General features: G+C 35.2%; 1 protein-coding gene across 17 annotated transcripts in view; it reads right to left on the bottom strand.

Moving 5' to 3' along the window:
• ERC2 (ELKS/RAB6-interacting/CAST family member 2) overlaps positions 1-22,628 on the bottom strand; it is a 432,041-nt gene that overhangs the window by 261,805 nt on the left and 147,608 nt on the right. For 9 of the 17 annotated variants that reach the window (XM_017732424.1, XM_017732423.1, XM_017732425.1 and 6 more), the window contains 4 exons: positions 9,414-9,551; positions 4,547-4,687; positions 3,862-4,002; positions 440-475 (listed from right to left, as the gene is read on the bottom strand). In XM_017732424.1, coding sequence (XP_017587913.1) covers positions 440-475; positions 3,862-4,002; positions 4,547-4,687; positions 9,414-9,551 — 456 coding nt within the window. The remainder of the gene's footprint in view (positions 1-439; positions 476-3,861; positions 4,003-4,546; positions 4,688-9,413; positions 9,552-22,628) is intronic. The other 8 variants (XM_017732432.1, XM_017732431.1, XM_017732435.1 and 5 more) reach the window with 3 other exon arrangements.

Genomic DNA, 22,628 nt, shown 5'->3' on the forward strand with positions numbered 1-22,628 from the left:
AGTCATATGGACTTTTGACAATACTACCAGTCATTTCCTAGATATTATTCACCTAATTAACTGAGTCACTGAAGATAAACTGAATAAATCAGGAGTTATATAAGTTTGAAGGATCAAATAAAGTACTGCACGAGGAGGAATTAAAAAGCAAAGCAAAAGGAAAAAAAAACTCTGCATGCATTTTCTAATGGAGAAGTTGAGGACCTAAAGGCTAGGACGTTTGTTTCCTCAGAAACACAGTATGTACCTATTTAATACATTTCAGATTCTTAAAATGGCCTTCAAGTCCACAAAGTTCATCTATTTGGATATAATGGATACAGCATAGTGAGCATCAGGAGTGTTCTGCAAAGCTCCACAGAGGAAGAGCACAACACAGTAAGAGAATGGATCCTCATGCTTCCATATGTTACAGCGGGCATTTTAAAAATGGACTTACTGGATTGTACATCTGATTGAACAACTGCTCAGCTTGCTACATTGCAAAGTTGGTAGGGAGTGAAGCACAGACAGGAAAAGAAGGAAAGATCCAGGAAAACAGCATTAGCTCAACAAAATCAGTGCATTTGCACAGAAGAAGTTGTCATAAAAAAAAAAAAAAAAAAAAGTAGAAATTTAAGATTCTAAACATTCCTTGGTGAAAGTGAGAGGCACTGGGAAAACTTAAATGTTGACTTTGGCTCCTAAAAAAGAATAGCTGGAGTAAGAAATTTAAGGTTTGTGTTACTTTCCCTTTCTCAAGTTAAATAACCCATGAAATAAAGAAAGGTGTCCACTTTTGATGATACATTAAGCGCTGGTCTCAAGCAATGAATCACGAGAAGTGCTTTTGGCTGAGGCTGCAATTTATCACCAAAGCTTCAAAGACAGTAATAATAAAAGATTAATTAAATAGTATCATTAAATTTATTACTTTCCTTTTGTTTAATACAAGACTGAATTTTCTATGCAGAATGACTTTTGAACAGTACAGCTTGGCAAATAGTACTTTAGCAACTGCAAATATGTCAGTAAGCAAGTAAATTTAAGATAATGAAAAACAACAAAAGAAGGAAATTCTAGAGTGGATAATAAAGATTATATATACACACACATATATAAAACACTTTGCTACCTATTAGGTAATTCCTGCTGTTCTTTCACTAGTAGTAATACCAAGTAACTCAATAAAAATCTGTAGAATTTGGGGAAAAAAGCATTGACCATTCTCTGGTATTCAGAATTTTTTCTTTTAAATTTTTTTACGAATTTTAATCTATAGTATTTGTCACAAAATGTTCAATAAGCATGTCTATAATTTAAAACATTATTTTGTATCCCAAAATATAGCACAGTCACATGAATAATTACTTTGCACAAATATCCACTTTATTATTTTTTAAATGTGCCTAATGCAGAAAATCATGGGTTTAGAATCAGCATTTTTTTTTTCTTGCCACAATGCAAAAAAATCCAGTTCTGCAGCAGTGAAAAATATTTGGATCTAATCAGGTCCAATAAAAAATGTATTAACAATAAATTAATCTTATTGTCTCCAAAAAACAGAAAGCAGGGAAAGCTGGGGAGGAGAAACTAAAAGTTGTTTTGGCGGTTTTTATTTACAGAGAAGGACTTGCCCCTTGTGCACATTTTCCTGCAGACATAGCACTCACTACCATTAGTGCTCATGCAAAACTAACTCCAAGCAAGTGTGCACAGAATATTATCTTCATATTTCCCAGTTTAATTTTTTAAAGCTTCTAAACCAACACTGAACTATAATTATTTTACAGCACCGTAACAAAGTACCTTCTCTATGATATTTTTAGAGAGGAGTACTGTGTAAGCTACATGGAATTTTTTCAAGGAGACAGCCCCTTGGAGTGGGTTTTGAAAGAGAGATGTAAATATGCCAGGTCCCTCTGGCTCCTGCAGTGGTTGATGCGCCCACGTGAGCACACTCACGGGACTCCTGAGCTCATTTATGACCCGTGTCTGTCCCTGTCCCCTCCTCCCCTGACCCAGACATGTGCAAGAGCAACCCAGGTTTCTGTTTCACTCAGTTTCCTGAGGAGTGAGAACACGGTGCAGGTATTTTTCTGGGGACCAATTACTTTTAACACAGGGCATTTACAGGTTTGAACATAAAGTATTTCATTAAAGAAAATGTGAATTGAAAATGACTGTTTGGAGTCTACTGTCATTAACAGTCACTGTTTCTGTTCAATTAAGCATGCCCAGAAAGAACGTTGTAACTACATTTTATTGTGGAAATACCTGGTCTCCTACAAATGGTGGGTGAATTTCCATTGGGGCTTATGCTGTATTTATGATATAATAAAACTATTATGTTTTCAACTTTCATTCAATAATTGTTTGTATTTATACACAAGAAACATGCTCCCTTTTTATACAAAAGACATCCCAGACACTCTCTGACTTTTATAAGTGCTTGTTTTTCCATGACTGTATGATGTGTTTATATGTGCAGTCATAAACAATTGACTTAGGATTTCAAGACTTTCAAGAGGATTTTGACGAGGTTTTTTTAAGTGATCTGTGCTTCCAGGGTTCTTTTAACTATATTTTTTAAATGAAGAAAAAAATATATTTCAGATTGTAATTAAGTATATGTTGTAGAGGAGTGTAAAGTAAACAAACATATTTTCTAACAAACTAAAAGGCTTCCAGGGAAACCTTTTCTTTGGGTATTTTAATTCTGCCATCAATAGCATTTTTAAGCTACCAGACATTTAAATTATTTGTGTTTCCATTTGTGTCTGTTTATTGAAAAAGCTTCCCTTCCTCTCAGCTAAAGCTCTAACTCAGGCACCTAATTGCACATATTCGTTCTGAATTAAAAAAGAATACAAATATAAGGTTTACAAGCTGGTATCCTTTATACTTTGCAATACCTTCTTCACAGGTCAGGCTATTGAAACAATGCTTAATCCCTGAGCAGGATACTACTCAACCTGGGTAAAAAGAGCGTCAGAATATTATGCTAACAGTGATAACATTCACAGAACAGATATTATTTACCAGAAAATGAAAAATTATATCAATATTTAAAACAAACAAAAAAAAATTGACATACACTTAGTCATGAATTGCAGAAGGCAAACGTAATGCCTGACCCCATCAAATACGTAATGAGAACAATGAGAGCAGACATTACCAAATAACACAGAGAAAGGTCAAAGAAACAATGGTATCAAAACACTTGCAAATCATTTAAGCAAAATCTAGTTTATTGCAGCAGTTTAAGTAAAACCATGTTATAAAATACAGGGTCTGTATGTTTTCCTTCAAGTGCCTGCTTCCACTACTTGCCGAATAGAAATACTGAATTGCCAGCTGAGATAAACTTTTGATTATTTTGCTTAATTATCACAAACATGTGTTCACCAACAAAGCCAAAAATACATCAAAATAAAACCTAGCTAGAGTTTTCAGTGTGGAAGCTGATTTTTTTGATTGGGAATTCCAGCATTTCTTGGACAAGCCTTTACTTTTTTTCTCATACTGCAAACATTTCAGTTTACTTCTAAAAGTGGTGTTAATTCACATACATATAAATTGCTGGTTTGATAATTTCTTTCTGCCCTTTACCCTCCAATGTCCTGCTCTCAGTTCATCTGTTTGTTGCTGCTTCTCAGAATTCCCTCACAGAGGTACTCAGGACAATTTCTGAGGCTCACTAGTCACTTTGGTACAAACCTCTTGAGAAAAAGCAGTATTTGATGCAAGCATCTGCAAACAGCATAAGATGGGTAGATTCTAGATTTACTCCAGAAGAGTAAATAAGCTCATCATTTCAAAATGAGAGTATGGGATGCTGATTTTTGTTTTGCTGATTGTTTGTTTGAAGATGGAACTTACCTTTTTCAACTGCGCTTCCAACTTACTACACTCTTCTTTCTTTTGTTCTATGGCTATTTCTAAAGACTTAAGTTTGGAGTCTCTTTTCAGCCCTGCTGAAGCCAATGAAGATGCATGTTCTTTGAGATCGATTAAACTAGACTGGAAAACGACCAAGAGTAAAAAGTTAATTCCTAGTCACCAGGACCCTAACTCATTGCCAACTTAGCAATCACTTGGATCCTGTTCCCCCTCCCCCAAGAAGAGTTGACTCAAAGATAATCATTGATAGCAAAAGACACCGTTTTGTGGGTACAGCTGGAACCACAGGAGCTGGCATGCAGTGAAACATGGAAACATTCATAATACAGATGAGCTCGTGTCATACTCTGGAGGTACAAACACACTGAAAACTATTTCTCTAACTGACAAACAGAAACAGGAGCAGCAATGGAATATCTGAGCCTAGTGGAAGCTTAGGTAAAGGACCAAGTAGAGATTACAAGACACAACTGTGTAAAAACTGAAGCAATATTTTATGTACAAATGAGGACTGTGAAGAATGCTTAAAAAAACAGCAGTTCTGAAACTGACCACTGAAGTGGCAGAATTTCAGTACTTGACATGATTCAAGAGTAATCCTAATGCACTTTCTTTCATCATAATGACACAGATAGAAGAGCAGAGTTTTTAAGAAAAGACTGACCTCTTTTTCTGTCAATTCAGCTTGTAAAGCATTAACTTTCTCCTTCAGGTCCTTGTTTTCTTTTTTATAAGATTCAATTTCTTCAAGTCTTTCTCTGTCGTCTCGATCCCTTTGCTCCTTCAGACGCTCTATTATTCTTTCCTAGCACGGGAAAGAATTGCAAAATGGAAAAGTTGGGAATCATTTTGAGAAAAGACAGAATTAAATTTGTTTGCATTACATAGCACTTTTTAAAAAAAAATCTTCAGAAGCAGAGAATGGTTAATGGTATCAAAGTCAATGCAAGATTTATCTAGATTTCAAAATCGTAAGATCAAGGTTTTAAATACTTGATAACAGTAACACCGTCCAGGAACTTCATTAAAGAGCTATACTGATATGAACATGTTTAGTTTTGTGATAGATGTGGAAAGATATTCACTTCAATAATGTGTTTCCTGTATTCATAAGTGATTGAAGTATTGAATAAAAGTCCAAAACAGGCCATGACTAGTTTCCTCAGAGGCCATGACTCTTTTACTCGGCTTAAATTTTGTTATTACTCTACAGTGCTTGCAATAAGTTGTCAAGGTTTCAAATCTAATTGGAAATCAATCACTTGCTAACTATAAGTAACTTACAGCTCACTTGTATTATATGTTGAGACATCAAAAAAACAGATGTCCAAGACACAGAAAAAGTATCCTGATACAAATTAAGAAATCCAAAGGAAGGTTTTCTCTGTCTAATTAACAGTAACCCTACAGACATTTTAACTCATCCATGTTTTTGCATATTTTGCTGATTTCCAATTGCTATCACAAGGCTTGCTGAAAATCACCAGTCATTGACTGGGTGATTAATTCAAAGGGTGAAATGTAAAAAAGCAGATGCAGTAGTATGGTTTTGTTAAGCTCTGATTAAGTTCTACAAAATCACATCCTATCAATACTTGAAGGACGCAAATACTAATCAGAGAGAAATAGTTAGGGTACAGTGAAATAGCCACTAGAATTGCACTTCAGCTGGGAGCAGGTCTTTAAGCAGAGTATCAGGAGAACTACTGGTACCATTTGGGCAGTGGCAGTCAGGGGGGCAGTAGAAGCAACGTAATTTAGGTCCTGCACCTGGGTCAGGGCAATCCCAGGCATAAACACAGGCTGGGCAGAGAACAGACAGAGCAGCCCTGAGGAGGACGACTTGGATGCATACAGTGACAAAAAGCTCAACATGACTCAGCCATGAGCACTCACAGCCCAGAAAACCAACTGTGTTCCTGGGCTGCATCCAAAGCAGCGGGGCCAGAATGTCACAGGGGGTGACTCTGCACCTCCATCTGCTGACACCCACCTGGAGAAGAACTGCATGCAGCCCTGGGGCCCAACATAAGGACACAGATGTGTTGGAGAGAGTCCTGAGGCTGCTCTAATGGAAGGCGTCCCTGCCCACAGCAAGGGGGTTGGAACTAGATGATGATCTTTAAGGTCCTTCCAATCTAAACCTATGATACTAAATAACTTCAAGGTTACTCCTAATAATGAAGAATATAAATTCTTAATTCCTTGAATATTAATATTAAAATGCCAGCCTCCATAAAGTGGAATAGTTTAATCATCATAAACATTCAGATTCCACCTGGTTATATTCAGGATTAGTTTTATACCTACTCTTTCTTGAAGATTTATTTACCCAAATGATTTTTTCATCTATAACAAATTAAACATAACACTATTTCATCTTTTTAATGAACAGTATATTTTTTTCTCAGTCAATCACAAAAGAAGACTAATTTATCTGTCAGCTGCATAAGGCTAAATGTCAAAAATGTGTTAAAAGGCCCTAATATACCATGTTTTACTTGATTAACAGCTAACTTGCAGAAATCCCAACAATGTGTTCCTGTTTCAGTCTTATTTGCATTGGCCAGCTTTCCTTATGCACTAATCTGGGACCTCACAGGTCTAATCTATTTGCACTTTATCACAGAAGCAGGAACTGAATTGCCCCAGCATATAGCTCCACTATCAGACATACTCCATTGCTTATCTGCTGTATGCTGCTACAGTAGGACCAACTTTATAAATATCAGCTTCATGAAAGCAACCTCTTGAGCTGCTTTGGGCCAGTCAAAGAGCTGAGATATTCTTTGAAAAGTTTCTTGTTATAACATCAAGGAAGCTGATAGCACTTTTGCATAGTCTGATTTTCAAGCTTCTTTTTCCTTTTTTTTAATTGCAATGTAATCCTTATTGTTGTTGTTGAGAATGCCCAGTGCTTACAAAAGGCTCTGAAATTAGGGAAAAATAGCTGAATGAATATATTTTGCTGCTTAGTTCCAAAATTAACTCAAATGAGAATGAAGTTGATTTGTTTCTGATTCCTGACGTGAGGACAAATCATACCAGCAATGTCATCGGAAAAACACTAAGATTAAAAGAAGTCCATTTCAGGAAAATTTGATGTTGTTTTATGATGTCTACATTAATTTCTCATTTAGTGTTCCCAAGATACCTAATCACTAAATAAGAAAGAAAATCAAGAGACAGATACTTGGAAAAATCTATTTTCATAAAGAATAAGGAGACATGTTTTCTAATTCAGAGCCAAAATCTCAATCTGTGTATTTTCAAGAAAAATGCAGGAAAACATTTGAGTTTTGGACTTTAAAAATAGCTTTATAAGTCATTCATATCATATGATCGTGTTTTAGTTTGTTTTTCTTCCTATAGAAGCTAAGAAAATTAGATTCCAGTAAATTGTGGTCAGCTAAACTGGTATGAATAAATTTTATTTCTACTTTTATTTTTAAAAGAGGTTCCCATGATGCTCTTGAAGAATTTTATTCATTATTTTCAAATTAAAATTCTAAGAACTATTGAATGGACAAAGAATTAATAAAAAGCAACAAACAGCCTAATCTCAAAGTATAAACCAAAATTACATAGTTGTAAAGTAGGCCTGATACAATTTCTAGAAAGAAAACAAACAAAGTACACAAGCAATGCTTTGCCATGTAAATGGAAATCAGGTATTCTTTAATGAAAGCATCATCCTTTCTTGACAGCACTACATACTGAACTGATAAAAGTATTTCTATTGATGCACTTGCTAAGAAAAAAAATCACAAGGGTTCTTGTTTTGTTCCATTTGGACAAACCCCTACTCCATATTTCTACCAGTATTTCCAGTGGAAATATTTAATAACTACTGATAAAGTTTGTAGGTCTTAAGAATGCTACTGCAGAGAGGAATAGGATAAGAAAGTTACTGAGAGCAGTTAGGATGAATTGGGAAGCTGGACACAGAAAGGAATGAGGCATGTCTGTAAACATACACTGTCAAAGTATTTAGCTGCCAGAGAACAGAAGAAAGCCAGGCATAATTGTCCATTTGGAATTTTTAGAAGATGGCTACTGCCTTCTTTCAATGTGTAAGTACATCTCAGAAATCACACTTAACATTGTAAAATCTGCCCTTCCAAATGTGGCCTTCAATGGACTTACAATGGAAAAGAAATTGAGGGTGATTATCTCTGTAAAATAAAACAATCAAAATCATACAGAGAGATGCTTTTACCTTGGAAACTTTCTCCTCATTGTGTCTCATGCTCTCAGACCAAGCACCCTGTTTTTCAAAAGCTATCTGAATCCTAACTCTGCAGTTGTTTGCCTCCTACTCCTATGCAAGCCTGCATTGTGACAGTCACTCTGCTTCCCAAAGGATTGCTTTAAAAACCCCTCAGCTGCCTCTATGGGCATTTTGGGAAAGTGACTAATGCAGAAAAGATAGTTTACAAGGAGAGAAAACAGGTTAAAAAGTACTTTCTGTCATTTTTTATTTATATGCTGTGAAATTGATGAACACTTTGTCCAGATTAGCAGTGAAAGATTACAGAAATGTGTCATTTTACTGTGTAAGTGCTGGATACTTATCCACATGAATCAATACTAATGACAAGTTTTTTCACTGTTGTTGACCAAGCAAATGCTAGGAAGGCAATTAAACACAAGAAATAAAAAAACTGGCATTAACATTGTAAGTGTCAGTGCCAACAGCACAGCGGCATTTTCAAGTGAAATACAGTCATAAATACCTTCATAGGATTACAGACTGCAGAATGGCACATATTACTTTAATTAGTCACACTCACCTGTTCAGATTTAAATGGTATATATAAAGATCTGTGAGCTGCAAAATGTGGATACTTGTACAAATTTTTTGGGCATATAAATTCACTTGCATTACCTCGTATTCAAAGTTAACTGAAAGAAAAAACCTGACCTCACTTAAACTGGTAGGAATGTTGCCACTAATTTAAACAGTCCAGATTTATCCCTTCTCCTAGGCATAGAGTTTATAAAGGGAAAAAAAGTGAATTCTCAACTATTTTTTTAATGAGACACAGTTTCCCTTAAAAACGAAGTGTAGGAAAGCAATAGTGCTCACAGCAAGCCAAGGTAACTGTTGATACTGCCACTTGCTCTTGGCCATTCAGTTAGGCCCTGCTTAATGGACAAAAGAACAGGATAAACAAGATCACAAAGACAGAAAAATGCAAAAACTCTACCTTCTTTATGTCAGGTGTTCAATGCCTTTCAGTTCTTTCAGGGAACAACCACTCATCTCATTGACTAAGGGAAAATCTCCCCATGCCCTAGGCCATTTTCTCCAAGAGCATTCCAAGGACATCACTCCTGCCCCTCCAAGTCCTGTGTCAGTTCATCCCCTGGCAGCCACTCCCTGCTCATCCTACCAGAACAGGGCCACCTGCTTCCGTGACAAGGCCCACAGGCTTTGGGACAGCTGTCAGGCCAACTTAGAAGAACATTTTCTGCACAGGCTTCACCCACAAGAGCACCACAAAAAGCTTTTCATGAGAAGACATTACCTTTTCTGATAGAGCTTCCTCTAAGGTTGCTAGTGCTGTGTCTGTGTTACTGGAATCTGTCTGCAGCGACTTCACTCTGTCTTTTAGATTAGTTAGTTGTTTGTCTTTGTCCCTAAGTTGCTCCTGTAGATTTTCAATCTGAAAATAAAAACATTATAATGATCATCAACCTTGTCATAATGTTCCAAGAGGGACTTGGATGCTGAATGCATACATATCACACATATGAAACACGGGCCCCAGTATACTGCCAGGTTTGTACCTGCTATATCATCACCAGTTTGAAACTTCAGTCCTTTCTATTTTGCTTTCTTTTGCTGAAGTATAATTTTCTAATAAAATAAAGAAAAAAATCTCAATGCAGTCAGGCATTTTATTATTTAAGTATTTTCTGATATTAATCACTCTAGTTTAAGGTACTGCATTATCTCAGTAATTCAAAGTATGCCTGGAATTACCCCTTTAGATTATTCTAGCTCAATAAGAAGGACAAAGAAAGGGCAAGGCAAAGCAAGTTGAGTGAGCCTCAAAATGAGGAAGAAGAAAGATGCTAACCTGCCTATCTAAAAATCTCTTCTTCCATGATGCCCTGCTGTAAAGAAAACTCACCTGGGCAGAGATCAGGATGTTTATACTTAAAAAGGCCAAACCCACAAAAAAACAAGCAAAAAAAAAAAGCAAAGGCCACCATTTCCATTCACTTTCTTCATCTCCATGAAGATTAAAAGTATGTCACTCTATTTTGGATATTTTAACTGCTTTAATTAGATCTGGTTCTTCATCTAGAAAGTATTTGAACACATTGCTGAAGTACCAATAAGCACACTTGTTTGTTAAACACGTCATGATTCATAGTGGTTAAATCAGGAAGAGCTAAATCACAAAGGTTTTGCACAAAAAGTTGTCCACAGAGCGATGCGGACTTTGGAAGCAAACGTGAATAAAAGCACTCAGCTTCTGATTGTCATGGCAATCCCCTTCTGCAGCTGTAAGGCACTTGGACCTCTGGGCAGAATGCAGGGGGGATATGTATTATGTCATATGTGCAAAATGTCATTAATTGCCTGTCAGAAGCATCCACCTCCCTCCATCCTGCACTCTCAGTGCCACTCACTATTATGCACAAACTGGCACAAACCCAAGGTTTGTTACTTAAGACTTTGCACAAATAAATAGTAACAAGAAAATTAACTGGTCTGTTATTTTAGTATGCCACTTTATATAATATGAGAAAATATGCCAAAATCCATAAAGCATCATTTGTTCAAAACTGGTTTTAAATACGTTGTCAATGTTATACAAATTATTACTGTCAACAGATATTCAAATGCTTACTTTCATCAGTGATTTTTCACTTTGGATCACGTTCTCTTGCTACTGAAATGAATTCAGTTTTCCTGTTCATTTTATAATGTAATGTTTTTTGGGTTTTTTTTCACATAGCCAATATCTTTCCATTTAAAGCAACTCAGATTTTAACAGAAGCAGGAGCCTTTACAGTTACTGTTAAACTGTATTTAAAGATTTCTTTACAAACCTGAAGTTGAATTCAATGCATGTGCAGTTCTGCAGAAGTCAACAACTGTGTCAATAAAAATTTGATCTCCGTATGCAAGAATGCACCATCATCATCAAATACACTTTAATTTGGGGCACACCTTGGTAAAAGTTCTCCTCCTACTACATTATAAAAGTGCAGGAGAAAAAATCCTGAAGTTTTGACATCATATATATCTATAATTAACAAGTCATAAAATCTACAGTACAGCTGTGTGCACCGTATGAAGTGTGCTTTTAAAGAATTAAATTTTAAAAGAACTTAAATAAAAATTAAAATAGAATTTGAAAGTAAATTTGGAGGAGCACAATTCAATTAGAAATTCTTTATAGTATGGCAAATACAAGTCTTGTACCTTTTTTCTTTTTCCTTCTTTTTTTTTTTTTTTTTTTTTTATATACATAGTTTGGTATATCAGATTACTGCTATGAGCCAAAGATTCCACTTGCTGTGTAAACTATAAAATACTAAGGAATATATAGAAAGGTCTTTTTGGGAAGACCTGACACAGAATAGCTTACTCTTGTGAATGACCTCTTGCAATATTTTTCTTCGTGTGTATATTTTATACAGATACAGAAACATGATACATGTGTTAATGAGTTAAGAACTTTTTATTTTATGGCATGTGTATTAGTCACATCTAAAATTACATTAACTGGCATTCAGAGGACTGCACACTATGTTTCTTTCTTTACTTCATCCAAGTATTAATGATTCCAACAACTACCTCATGACACCCTGTGGAATACTTAAGCAATTGCACGTTTCAGCTTCACCAAAACAAATTCTCAAGTAAAAGGGAAATAAAACAGGAGAGTGAATATTGATTACATGTTCTTTGAAACAAAGTTAAGATCTGGTCCTTTATTATCATCAGCTTGACCTACCAATTCTAGGCACCCTAAATTAAAGTACTTATTTCCTATGCCCAGTGCTTATCTGAATTCCACAGCATTTACACTATTTCCTTCCTCTTAAAACTAATTGAAAATATGAGCCAACCCTTAACCAAGAAAACATGTTCTAAAATTATTCAGCATTTACAAAATTCTTTCCTCAGAGGTAAAAGAGAACAGGCAGCAAATTAAAAACATCCCCATTGAATCACAACTGCTTTAAAATAAGTCACTCAATACACACTCCATAGATAAAATAAGAGGAAAGGACCTAATTATTCTTCTATTTGTGCTATATAAATCTGAAGGAAATACTTTGATGGGAACAGGACCACACTGGGGTATGTGAAAGCAGAATCAGTACCACAGAGTATTTGTTTGTTGGGATGGGCACAGGATCAGCAAAGACCTTCTGACACAGAGAAGACTTTACAACCAGTTAATCACAGAGTTCTCTCAAAAAGATTACAGGAGACAAAGAGATTGAGCGGTCTCAAGTGCTAAAATCTTGGAACACAAGATATGATTTAGCTCTTCCTGAGTTTTTTAAACCCAGAAAGAACAACAAACCCCCTGGTAACCTCTGTCATTCTCCAACACACACATATATTTGGGTAGAAGCATATATGTAAGGATACAATTGTATTATTGAATAATGACTTTTGAGCATGCCTGAATTCAGTTTATGGCAGGGACTGTTAAGACATTCTCAATCCTCAAGCACTTATATATTTTTTTCTGATAGGAAGTTAGTTACTGTTAAGTTTTGTCAACGTCTATTTCTTACCTCTGTGAACTGCTATGTCCCTGTGCCAGGATGAAAAGAAACTTCTCTATTCTTTCTGTATTTCAGAAGGTGTGGCTATTCCCAGGGCTTAAGCCAGACTTTATTCCTTCTTTTAAAACAATACCCTTACAGATAAATGTCTTTCCTATGAGGCATCCTGTCAATAAACCTCAAGTGCTAATCTTGTCACCTTTTGGCGACGGTCTCAGGAATGCTTATTAAACACTCAAGGGATTAAATTAAATCTCACCTGCAGACAGGCTTTCAAATTCTCCAGTAACACAAGTTCTCAAAAGAAAATTCCTTTCATTATCAAAATTAAGGTACTGTACTATGGCACTTGCAAGAAAATTATATAATCAAAGAAAATGTTCCATGCTGTAACAATTTGCCTTCAGAGATATACATTAAAGTATAAGCGTTTAAGAACCTGTAAGAGAGAAATTACCTAAGACCTCTTGGGCCTAGCTAATGAAACCATAAAGCCATATATTTCAACTTAGCTGCAAGTATTTCCCTCTCTGTTCTGTATTTGAGTTTTAAATAACTCAGACAATAAGTATTTTGAAACAATGGGGTATTTTACCCCTAAAGTTGATTTTGCTCTATTCGAAATTTCTATAAGCAGAAGTCTTTGAGATTTTTTTCATAATGAAGCACAGACCATGTCAATTCCAGTGAAGTAGATCAACAATATAATATTAGTTTGACTTAAAATTTAAATTGAAACCCAGGGGAGAAAACAGAACTTTTGCATGTATCATTTGCATTACTTACCAAAAAAAAAAAAACACTTTGTATTTTAAGAAAACAAATCCTACTAAACAATTTCCCAAGTACTGTTACAGTCTACTTCAAACGAGTAATGGCATTACAAAAAAAAAAAGAGATTTAATCAACAGCATTCATCCAACATGAGCATTATCTATGACTACTTTAAAACTTAGTATTTGTTTTCAGACTTTAGCTTCTGCCTTATAGACAGATACCAAAAGACAAAAGTAATGTAACTATTATCAAAACAGAACAAACCAGGCGTAGTTCAAACATAAAAACTCTAAATGTCTACTTACACATAAGTTATTTTTATTAGTAAGACTCATGGTAAATGTTCTGGCTCATATGGTCCTTTTCAGAAACGTCTCAGGATGTCCCAAAACATGAAACCAGCTTTGGTAGTGACTCAGTAAAATAGATGTCCACAGACATCCCAACATCTCCTTTTGGTATGTGTGGATGTGTGAATGCTTAATTTGCAATGAAACACCCAGAAAAAAATGAAATCACTTTATCCTACCATGACTGTAAAAATATTACTACCTGAATAGTAACAGTAGACTTTATACAGAGGTGCAGTTTTTGGAAAGCACTATAGATTTTTAGCAAGAATTTTTTTACCAAATGGTGTACAGTTAATAAACATCAGATCAGATAAAATATTTTAAAATTAACAGGCTTTACAGCAGCTATTTGAGGTTTCAGTCTATGGAGTGAGAGGGGAAATTTTCCTTTGAGTCATGATATGACCTAAATGCAGTTCTTAGTTTAAGCAGAATTTCCAGTAACAAAATGAGCACATTGAAGGACAATTTCTGCTTCAACAGTTTGACATCGCAGAATGCCTTTTGTCTTGAAAGAGACTGCCCCAAAAGTGCTTCCTCATCCAGTGCCAGTAACTTTCACTTTGTTTTTCTTCTTTTTAAGTAGGCAGACAGACAAGCATTAATTAGGAATATTTTTTGAAAGTAAAAAATCACATACTTTTAGATTCCAAAAATTAAAATAAATGTTATGTTGAAAAATTATCCTATAATATAAAACTCTTTAAAATATTCTAAAATAGGGGGTTGCTGCTTGCAGCTGAATATGTTCATTGAAGTGCAAGATTTGTACTAATCTTCTGCTTTACTAACATAACTGGAAAAAAGCTTGTTAATCTTATAATGACGTGATAAAATACTCTTGGATTCCATAAGCAGATCTGATATCCACTAAAGTGCTTGATTATGTCTCAAAAGAATAAAGCTTCTTCCTGATAGCTGCCTATTACACAGTATGTTCTCAATTTAAAATATTTCCAAAGTGCCTTCCCGTTACCACCTTGCAAATTTGTATTTTCCAAATTGAAGTAATACAGCAGCATTTTACTTACTTCAGATTACAACATACCTCAAGGTTCAACAGTACTTTTTAGCTCTATATTCTTAGATTTGTTTTTTGCCCCACAAGGCTTTCTTAAACACCAGAGGTTTTAGATGGCCCAAAGCATATGTCCAGGTCAATCCTACTGGATTATTAAATCAGAGACAGTAAAGGTATTTTTAAAGCTGTCCATAAATATTACATAGCCCTTTGAGTTATGTAAAAGAACATTTTCAACGATGGATATGGTGTGTGCCCAAGGAGAAAGCAATCTCCAGTTCAATAGGTCTGCAAGGTTTCTACAAAAAAAAAAGATTGATCTGTCTGGAGACATTTTACCTCCAACTGCCTTCAGGAGGACAGTTCAAAGTGCCACAGTGCAGCTGCAAAGTGATTGTCACAAAGGAGCTAATGGAGCAAGTGCTGCTTCAGACATCAGCCCTCACATCAGCCCGATGACAAGAGACTAGAGCAGTGGCATGAGCTGGTAGTCACCCCACTGCCACCTTCCCAGCCTAATCCAAGCAGGAAGAAAATAATCCTTCTGAAGCCTGCTCTACTTGACAAGCTTAAAAAATAGAAATATACATAAGACCAGAATAGGAAATCAGAACAAAAAAAAGGTAACCAGAGCATTTTTTCTGATGTACACTTACACTGTTTCCCACCAAAGTTACAGCAATTCAAAACAACGCTTTTTCCACTTCTTTAAACTCTTATTTTTGCCCTTAGGATCACATAGCTGATCAGATTAATACTTGGGTTTGAAAACTTAATTTTATGGCTGATCATTATTTTTATATCTATATTCTATATGCATAAATTATTATATTCTATACATTTATTTAAATTATTATCCACATGGCGGTGTCCATTTTATCCAATGCAGAAGCATCATCTTCCTTTTTCCTTTGTTTGAAGTTGCTGATTTTTACATGCAAATTGACTAAAGTAGCAGCAAGTGCTTTGGGCCAGGAGGATGTTAGTTTACACAGTGTTTAAGCAAAATAAGGCTTCAAATTCTAATTGGTGTCTAATTGAACACAAAAGCTGTAGTAGCAACCAATTATAAAGAAAATATGAGACAAACAAAAGCAAGTTTACAGAGATGCTGATATCTAGAGATGGGAATTTTCACAGAATGAAGAAAATAGAATAGGCAAAAAGAAGGGAAAGGTATAAAACCTATGATGAAGTAATTAGCACTGACAGCAGAATCACAGCTGTGGGGCTCTGCCACCTGCACAGCACTAAGAGTTGCCTTTATATTGTATCTTACTAAAAATGTCACATTCTCTTACAACAAATCTCTGTCCTAAGAAGTAAGTAATTTAGGAATACAGGAATATTTTAAGATCTAGAAGACATTCTTGCTATAAACAGTTTAGTCCCATATGTTCACTCTGACTATCCATCCATTTGATAGTCTACTCAACACATCCACCACAGTATAGTCATAAAGCTGCAAACACAAAAAAATGGTATTAATGAAGACATGAAATTTACATTGATATCAAGCTTCTGAACAGATGTTCCACAGTAATTAAACTTTCCTAGAGTAGGCTAAGGAAAGCAATTAAGTCTGTGGTAGAATCCAAAGATCTACTCACATAACGTGCAAGTATTTTCCACGTCATTATTTGTTCCGTATGATTCAGTTTGTTAAATGCATCAGCTGAGGATTAGAGAAATCTCAGGGAAAACAGCACAATACAGAAGCATAAAGTATTATTACAGTAGGTTAAAAAATCCAGTTGGATTTGAAGTTTACCTAAATAGAAAATACAAATACCCTATAATTTTGGAGAGAGGAAAAATATATATATAAAGAAGGAAAAGAACCTATGAACTGTTGATCACCAGGGTAAAAAGTATGTCATTTACTGGGACATGCAGTAATATTCTCTGGACCCCATTTACTGGGACATGCAGTAATATTCTCTGGACAGCACCTGTTATATGTGACTTGCCAAAATTGTCTTTATTCCAAGTTCAGAAACATCAACATACTGTCTCATACACATAGAAACTGAGAGCATCCTATTGCATCAATAAATAGAAACAAATGCAAGTAAAATTGGAGATCAATAGTGTTAAGTATTTTTTCTTCTTCTTCTTCTTCCAAAACAAGCGTGTATGTTTTATTGTGCAGTCACTGAAGGAAATAGTTCATCCATTTTTTACTTACTGTGAGATTCTAGATCCTTCCATAATACGGGATTCAAAGGTACAGGTACAGGAAGGATTCAGAGGACTCAACAAGCATTAAGAAAGAAGAGGTGTGCACTGAGCTTTCATACAGAGAGTAGAAGAGAACTCCCCCAGGGCTGCTTAGGGAAGAGCTCTGCCCTCAAGTCAGCTGATACTTTTACAGGGCTATAAAAGCAGGTCAGTGGGCAAACGAGCCAAGAGAGGAGAAGGCTGTCACACAGAAAGGAGCTCCTGGACTGAAAGCTTGGCTTCTGTTGCCAGACTCCAGCTGAGAAAGAGCTGGAACTTAATGCTAAAATTAACCTTCACCAGGAAGCTAGCCAAAAGAAGCCTGGGCTGATAATATCCACTTGTGTATCTGGAAATACTCAGTCTCTGTCTCCTTCTCCTGAGGGGCCAATAAATTCACTGAACAAAACAGCTTGACTCTTGGACTCTTCTAAGCAGACTCACAATCTTGTGAGACATCCATTGAAAAGCTTTTGCTCTCATTATATGTATTTACTGTGATGTAATTCAGAATGCAATAGGTATTTTCCGGATAGTAAATACAGAAATACAAAATAGACTAACACATAATTCCATTTATGACAAGAGGAGGCAGACATTCATTCTTAACAAGCTAATGCTTCTTATAATGTCTGTCTGTATATATGAGGGTCAGATTTTCAAGCTGGGTTGGTTGGGTACCTACATCTCACAATATTTTACGAGTTACAGGCTGATTGCCGAACTGTTTCTGAAGTCTAGCCCAATTTGCTCATTGAGAGCACCTGAACTACTTGTCAAAGTTAACCATGAAAAATCATACCTTTCTGCTCAATCCCACATTTCTGGTGCTTGAAAACATATGGTGATATTTTACTCCTGGCCAGTTTTGTACCATTTGGTGTATATGCCTATAAAATAGCCTATGTTGGCTTACACAAGAACTTTTAAAGAAGACTTTGCATGAAAATATGTTACATTGTGTCATATGCCAGTGAGAGAAGTACATATACTTTAATATACTGTAATGTAAATTCACATGGAGGAAAAAAAAAAGCTGCTTTGGCATTCTTACACTTTTAATACAGATCACTGAAGTTGAATGTGATTTTTAGTGTGTATCTTGTCATTCCTACTATGTCTGTATCAATTGGGAAGACTTGGGGGCCTCTGCCCAGACTGAAAAGTTACAGTACATCTCATAAAAAAGTTAACAGATGGTGAGAAGAGAGAGGCAGCTGACAAGCTGTACAGACAAGTGTTGGGCAACAGAGAACACTGAAAAGGGAAGCTACAAAAGAAATAGAGTAAGAACAGGCACCTCCAGAGGCTACAGAAAGAGAGTAGGAGCCAGTTAGACAGTAGCTTGGGAAGTTTTCCAGAGCAATGAACACAGAGATATCAAAAGGCTGGACAAGGACAGGGAGTAACAAGAGGTGTATGTTGTCTGCAGTGCTTTAAAATACAGAAATATTTAAAGGGAAATATAAGTATAGAAAAGGAAAAACAACATAAGATGTAAAATAGATGACCAGTCTTGTTCTGATTTAGTTTGGATATCCAAAGCATTACAAGAAAAACACTAAAAAGCATATTACCTTACTTTTAATTAAAATTATTTCACTTCATAATGTGTTATTAAAATCAATGTAGTTATTAAAGAGCAATATAGTCATTTTACATCCCCAGGAAAATTATTAAGATAGGAAAACAGAGATAGGTCCAGAAAAAAAGATTTCGCTAACAGAAGAGAGCCATGAAGTCAAGTTCTGAAAAACAGGCAGAAACCTTACAAACTGCTTCATTTCAAAGTGAAAAGGTCGAGCAGGTTGTGATGTGGAGAGGCTGGAAGCCTGACTTAATCCTTAGAGAAAAAGCAATGTTTTCATTCACTGTAAGAATCTCCTTCAAATCCTGCTTGTGGGCAGTGGAACATACTGTAATACTCTAAGATCCTTTCCAGGACTGCCTATGTTACCCAGCAATGAAAAACCTATGGTAATTGAATTTCCTTTCCCATTTGAAGGCTATCCAATCACTTAATAGATGACCTTGTCAATCTGATTTCATGCTACTCATTTTCTAAGATTTACACTGTCCAAAATAATCTATCCTCATTTGTGATATTTATACCTTCAGAATGTTAAAATAAAAAACTAAGCTCTATTGACTTTAGACAGATACCCAAACCCAACAGGTTTCTAACCATTCTTCTTGTCTGACACTTTCACATTTCCATCACTCTTCTGACCACAAGCTGTCTGAAATCACACATGGTTTTTCAGGTGGGATGACACAAAAGTCATTTAGAGAACAGTTATCTTTTGCTCCACTACCCATTATTTCTGGTGACAGAATATTGGCAATTTTCGTTACCACATCCCGTTTGAAATACTTTTCTGAACTGTATTAATCACTACCTTCAGCCTCCTGGCATTAACACTGCAAATTTCGTTTTGGGCTGGTCATCATCTCCTTTTCCCCATCTGCATTCAAAGGTGGCTTGTTTATTTTTTCCCTAATTGAAACACTGAAGAATATTTTCAAAATGAAAATGCTGAAGAAAGTTATATAAATATATATATAAGATAAAAGTCTGCCTTCTGACTCCAAATAAGTCCCTCTCATCTTAACTGCAGTTGCTTTTATTCTTTTTGATAGCTCTTCAATCAACTTAAATAACTTTTTTTATTACCTGAAGTATTTTTTTCACTTTTATTCTTGCTCTCTTGGATTAATGTTTTTTCATATTCAATTCAGAATTATGATTTATAATAAAGTACTTCAAATCTAGAAAGTCACGGCTCCACTGAAATACCATATACTTCATGTAAGCAATCCAGTTAAGGAATTGACACCAAATTTAAACTCTATCATAATTTGTAGTATCCCAGTTTTTCTTGCCTATTTTTCATACTTTAGTTTATGTACATGTGCACTGTAATACTTTCAAAATACCTGGTTTATTTTTACTAACACCACTGTATAATTCTATTGATGGCTTAAGGTTACTCTTTAAATCACCACCTTGAGTGAAAGAAAAGAATACCTTTATTTCCTTTCCTGGAAAGTTTAAAGAGACATTTAACATGCTTTGTAAGGTTTAAATTTGAAACCCAATACATTTCCCATTTAAACAACTCCTGTAGTTTTGATTCCAATGCAAAGCTATAAAAGACACAAGAGTCTAGACAAAAGCAAAATAAATGCACATTTAAACATCATCACACCGTTCCACAGGACAGTGTAACTCAGACCATACACAATTCAGAAGATAGCCAATTCCTAATTACAGCATACAACTAATTTTGTCAGAAGACCTGGCCATAAATTACATTATATCCATAATTTTAGATCTCCTTATATGAACAGTTTCACAACATCACTTTAACACAGAATTGTGTGACAATATTAAATATTTTGTATAAAGGTTTCAAAAGGACAGATAAATGACTTGAAAGATAATGTTAGTTTTATTTGATTGTTTCAGAACACAGAGAAATCCCAGTATACTTTCATTAATTGAGAAACTTTCAGATAAATGTGCTGCTCCTACTTCAAAATGATAAATTAATTGCATAGAACTTGTTAATCACAGACATTTCACACCTGAAGGGAAAAAAAATTGCAAGTACAGTGCTTTAAAACTGCTCAATCACATTTAGTCCTTAATTACATGTCTCTTTCCACAGTCTTACAAATTTTTTTGAGATTTCCAGTATTCTATTATTTCCCAGTTTTCTTGTAAAATATTCTACTTAATAATATAATACTTCATCAAAATCAACAGAGGAAAAATATTAAACTTTGCATTACTTTACTCTCAAATTAAGGCATAAAGGGGCAGAAAGGTTGAAAAGGGAGGAGTAATGCCCTAAAAATTGAAATTTGTTTTAAACGAAAAAAAATTTTTTAAATCTGTACTAGCAAAAAAAATTTACATTGAAAGTAAAAATAACAGCGCTGTCCCCTCAGTACTAGAAATAATGGATATAGGAATTCAATACAGCTAGGTCGATTTCTACTATGAGAGCACCCTGGCCTTAGAAAGCACATTAAAAAGTTTGTAATGGAGAATCCAGTTTCATATGGTATTATTTTATATGAGTTTCCTGAAGTACCAGTGGTAAAAAGTAGGAAAAAAACCCCATAGCAGCAAAGCTGAAATGGTTAGGCAGTAATTAATCAGAAATAATAATATTCTTTCTATTGGAAAGTTTCCTTTTAGCTCCCTGGTTACAGAAACCATCTATATTCATATATAAGGGACAGTGGAATACATTTACATGAAAGAAAAGCTTTGCAGGATAACAGATCCCTGCCCCCTTTCTTGAGAGATGTTTTTTCTAAATCATTCTAAATTAACATATGGTAAATGTATGTAGGTTTAGACCCATTAAGAGTTGAAGTGTTCAAAATGTTCATCAGAGAACTGAGATTCTTGTTACTGTGAGATGTAATTTAATATTTTCACTATGGCTGCACCAAAGACAATGCACATATTGAGTTTCACCATTAGTTACTGCAGGCCAGACACAGTCTTTCTACATATAAACTATCAAAGCACCACTAAACTTAAACTGAAATGTTAAACGCAGCAACTTGGATGTCTTTAATCAACATCTGCTGAACAGTTTAGTTTCTCTATAGCAGCAAAGGTAGGACAGCAATGCTTTTATGGAAATGTCTGAATAGGAAGTAATCTGTAATCTGATATGGTTTTGTGTTTAAGATAGTTTGCTTTTGGTATGAAAAATGTCCTCCTCTAAAAAAAAAAAAATCAATTAATTTTCTTTATCTCGTATCTCCTCAAAACCAGCAGGTTTTTACATGAAATTCAGCCTCACTCTAATAACATCAACTACACAAAAATAAAGGAAAATTTTTATGAAGTACATCTACGACACAGAAATACTTTTCTCCCCGAATCAGTTTTTCATTAGGTCATTGATACCTAGAATTTATTAATCAATTTAGCCATCCTTATCCATTTCTCTTCCTTCAGTTTTTTTTATTTATTATAAAGGCTTTGATGAAAGGATCTATCAAGAACACTCACTGTCCCTTTGGCAATTACAGGAAAATCCTGAAGATGAAGATGCATTTGGAGGTAACCTGCTGCTACAATGTCAGTGACACCGACATACTCATACTATACCAAAATGTCATATATTTTCTCTGATTTATGTTTCTTTGCTGGACAATGAGAAGTTTCAGCAACTGTCAGATGCAGTTCTCTCTCACTGAGCTTCATGTTCACTCCCTGAACCACATGCCTCTCTGCATGGTGGGGTTTGACAGACACTGGATAAAATCCTCACAAGAGTGGTGACTTAGGAGCCTGAAGTTAAGAACACTTGGAAGTCCTTTAGAGCTGATGGCTATATCAATGTATTACACAGATTGACTACTTTATCTCTCTACTTCTGCAAGCATTAGAATTATTACAAATTAATTTTTATCAGGCTTTCTCCTCAAGAACCTGCACCTAATTTTAACTGTAAAATTCTCCTAAAAAACTTGAGCATCACATAACAATAAAGCTACAGTGGTCTGACAACATCTCCATTTTCAGTGTCTGCCATTCAGATGATAGACAGTTTGGAGGTTTTCAATGATTGAATGATGGC

Source organism: Corvus brachyrhynchos, unplaced genomic scaffold (genome assembly GCF_000691975.1).
Source record: "Corvus brachyrhynchos isolate BGI_N302 unplaced genomic scaffold, ASM69197v1 scaffold4, whole genome shotgun sequence".
NCBI classification, from domain to species: Eukaryota; Metazoa; Chordata; class Aves; order Passeriformes; family Corvidae; genus Corvus; species Corvus brachyrhynchos.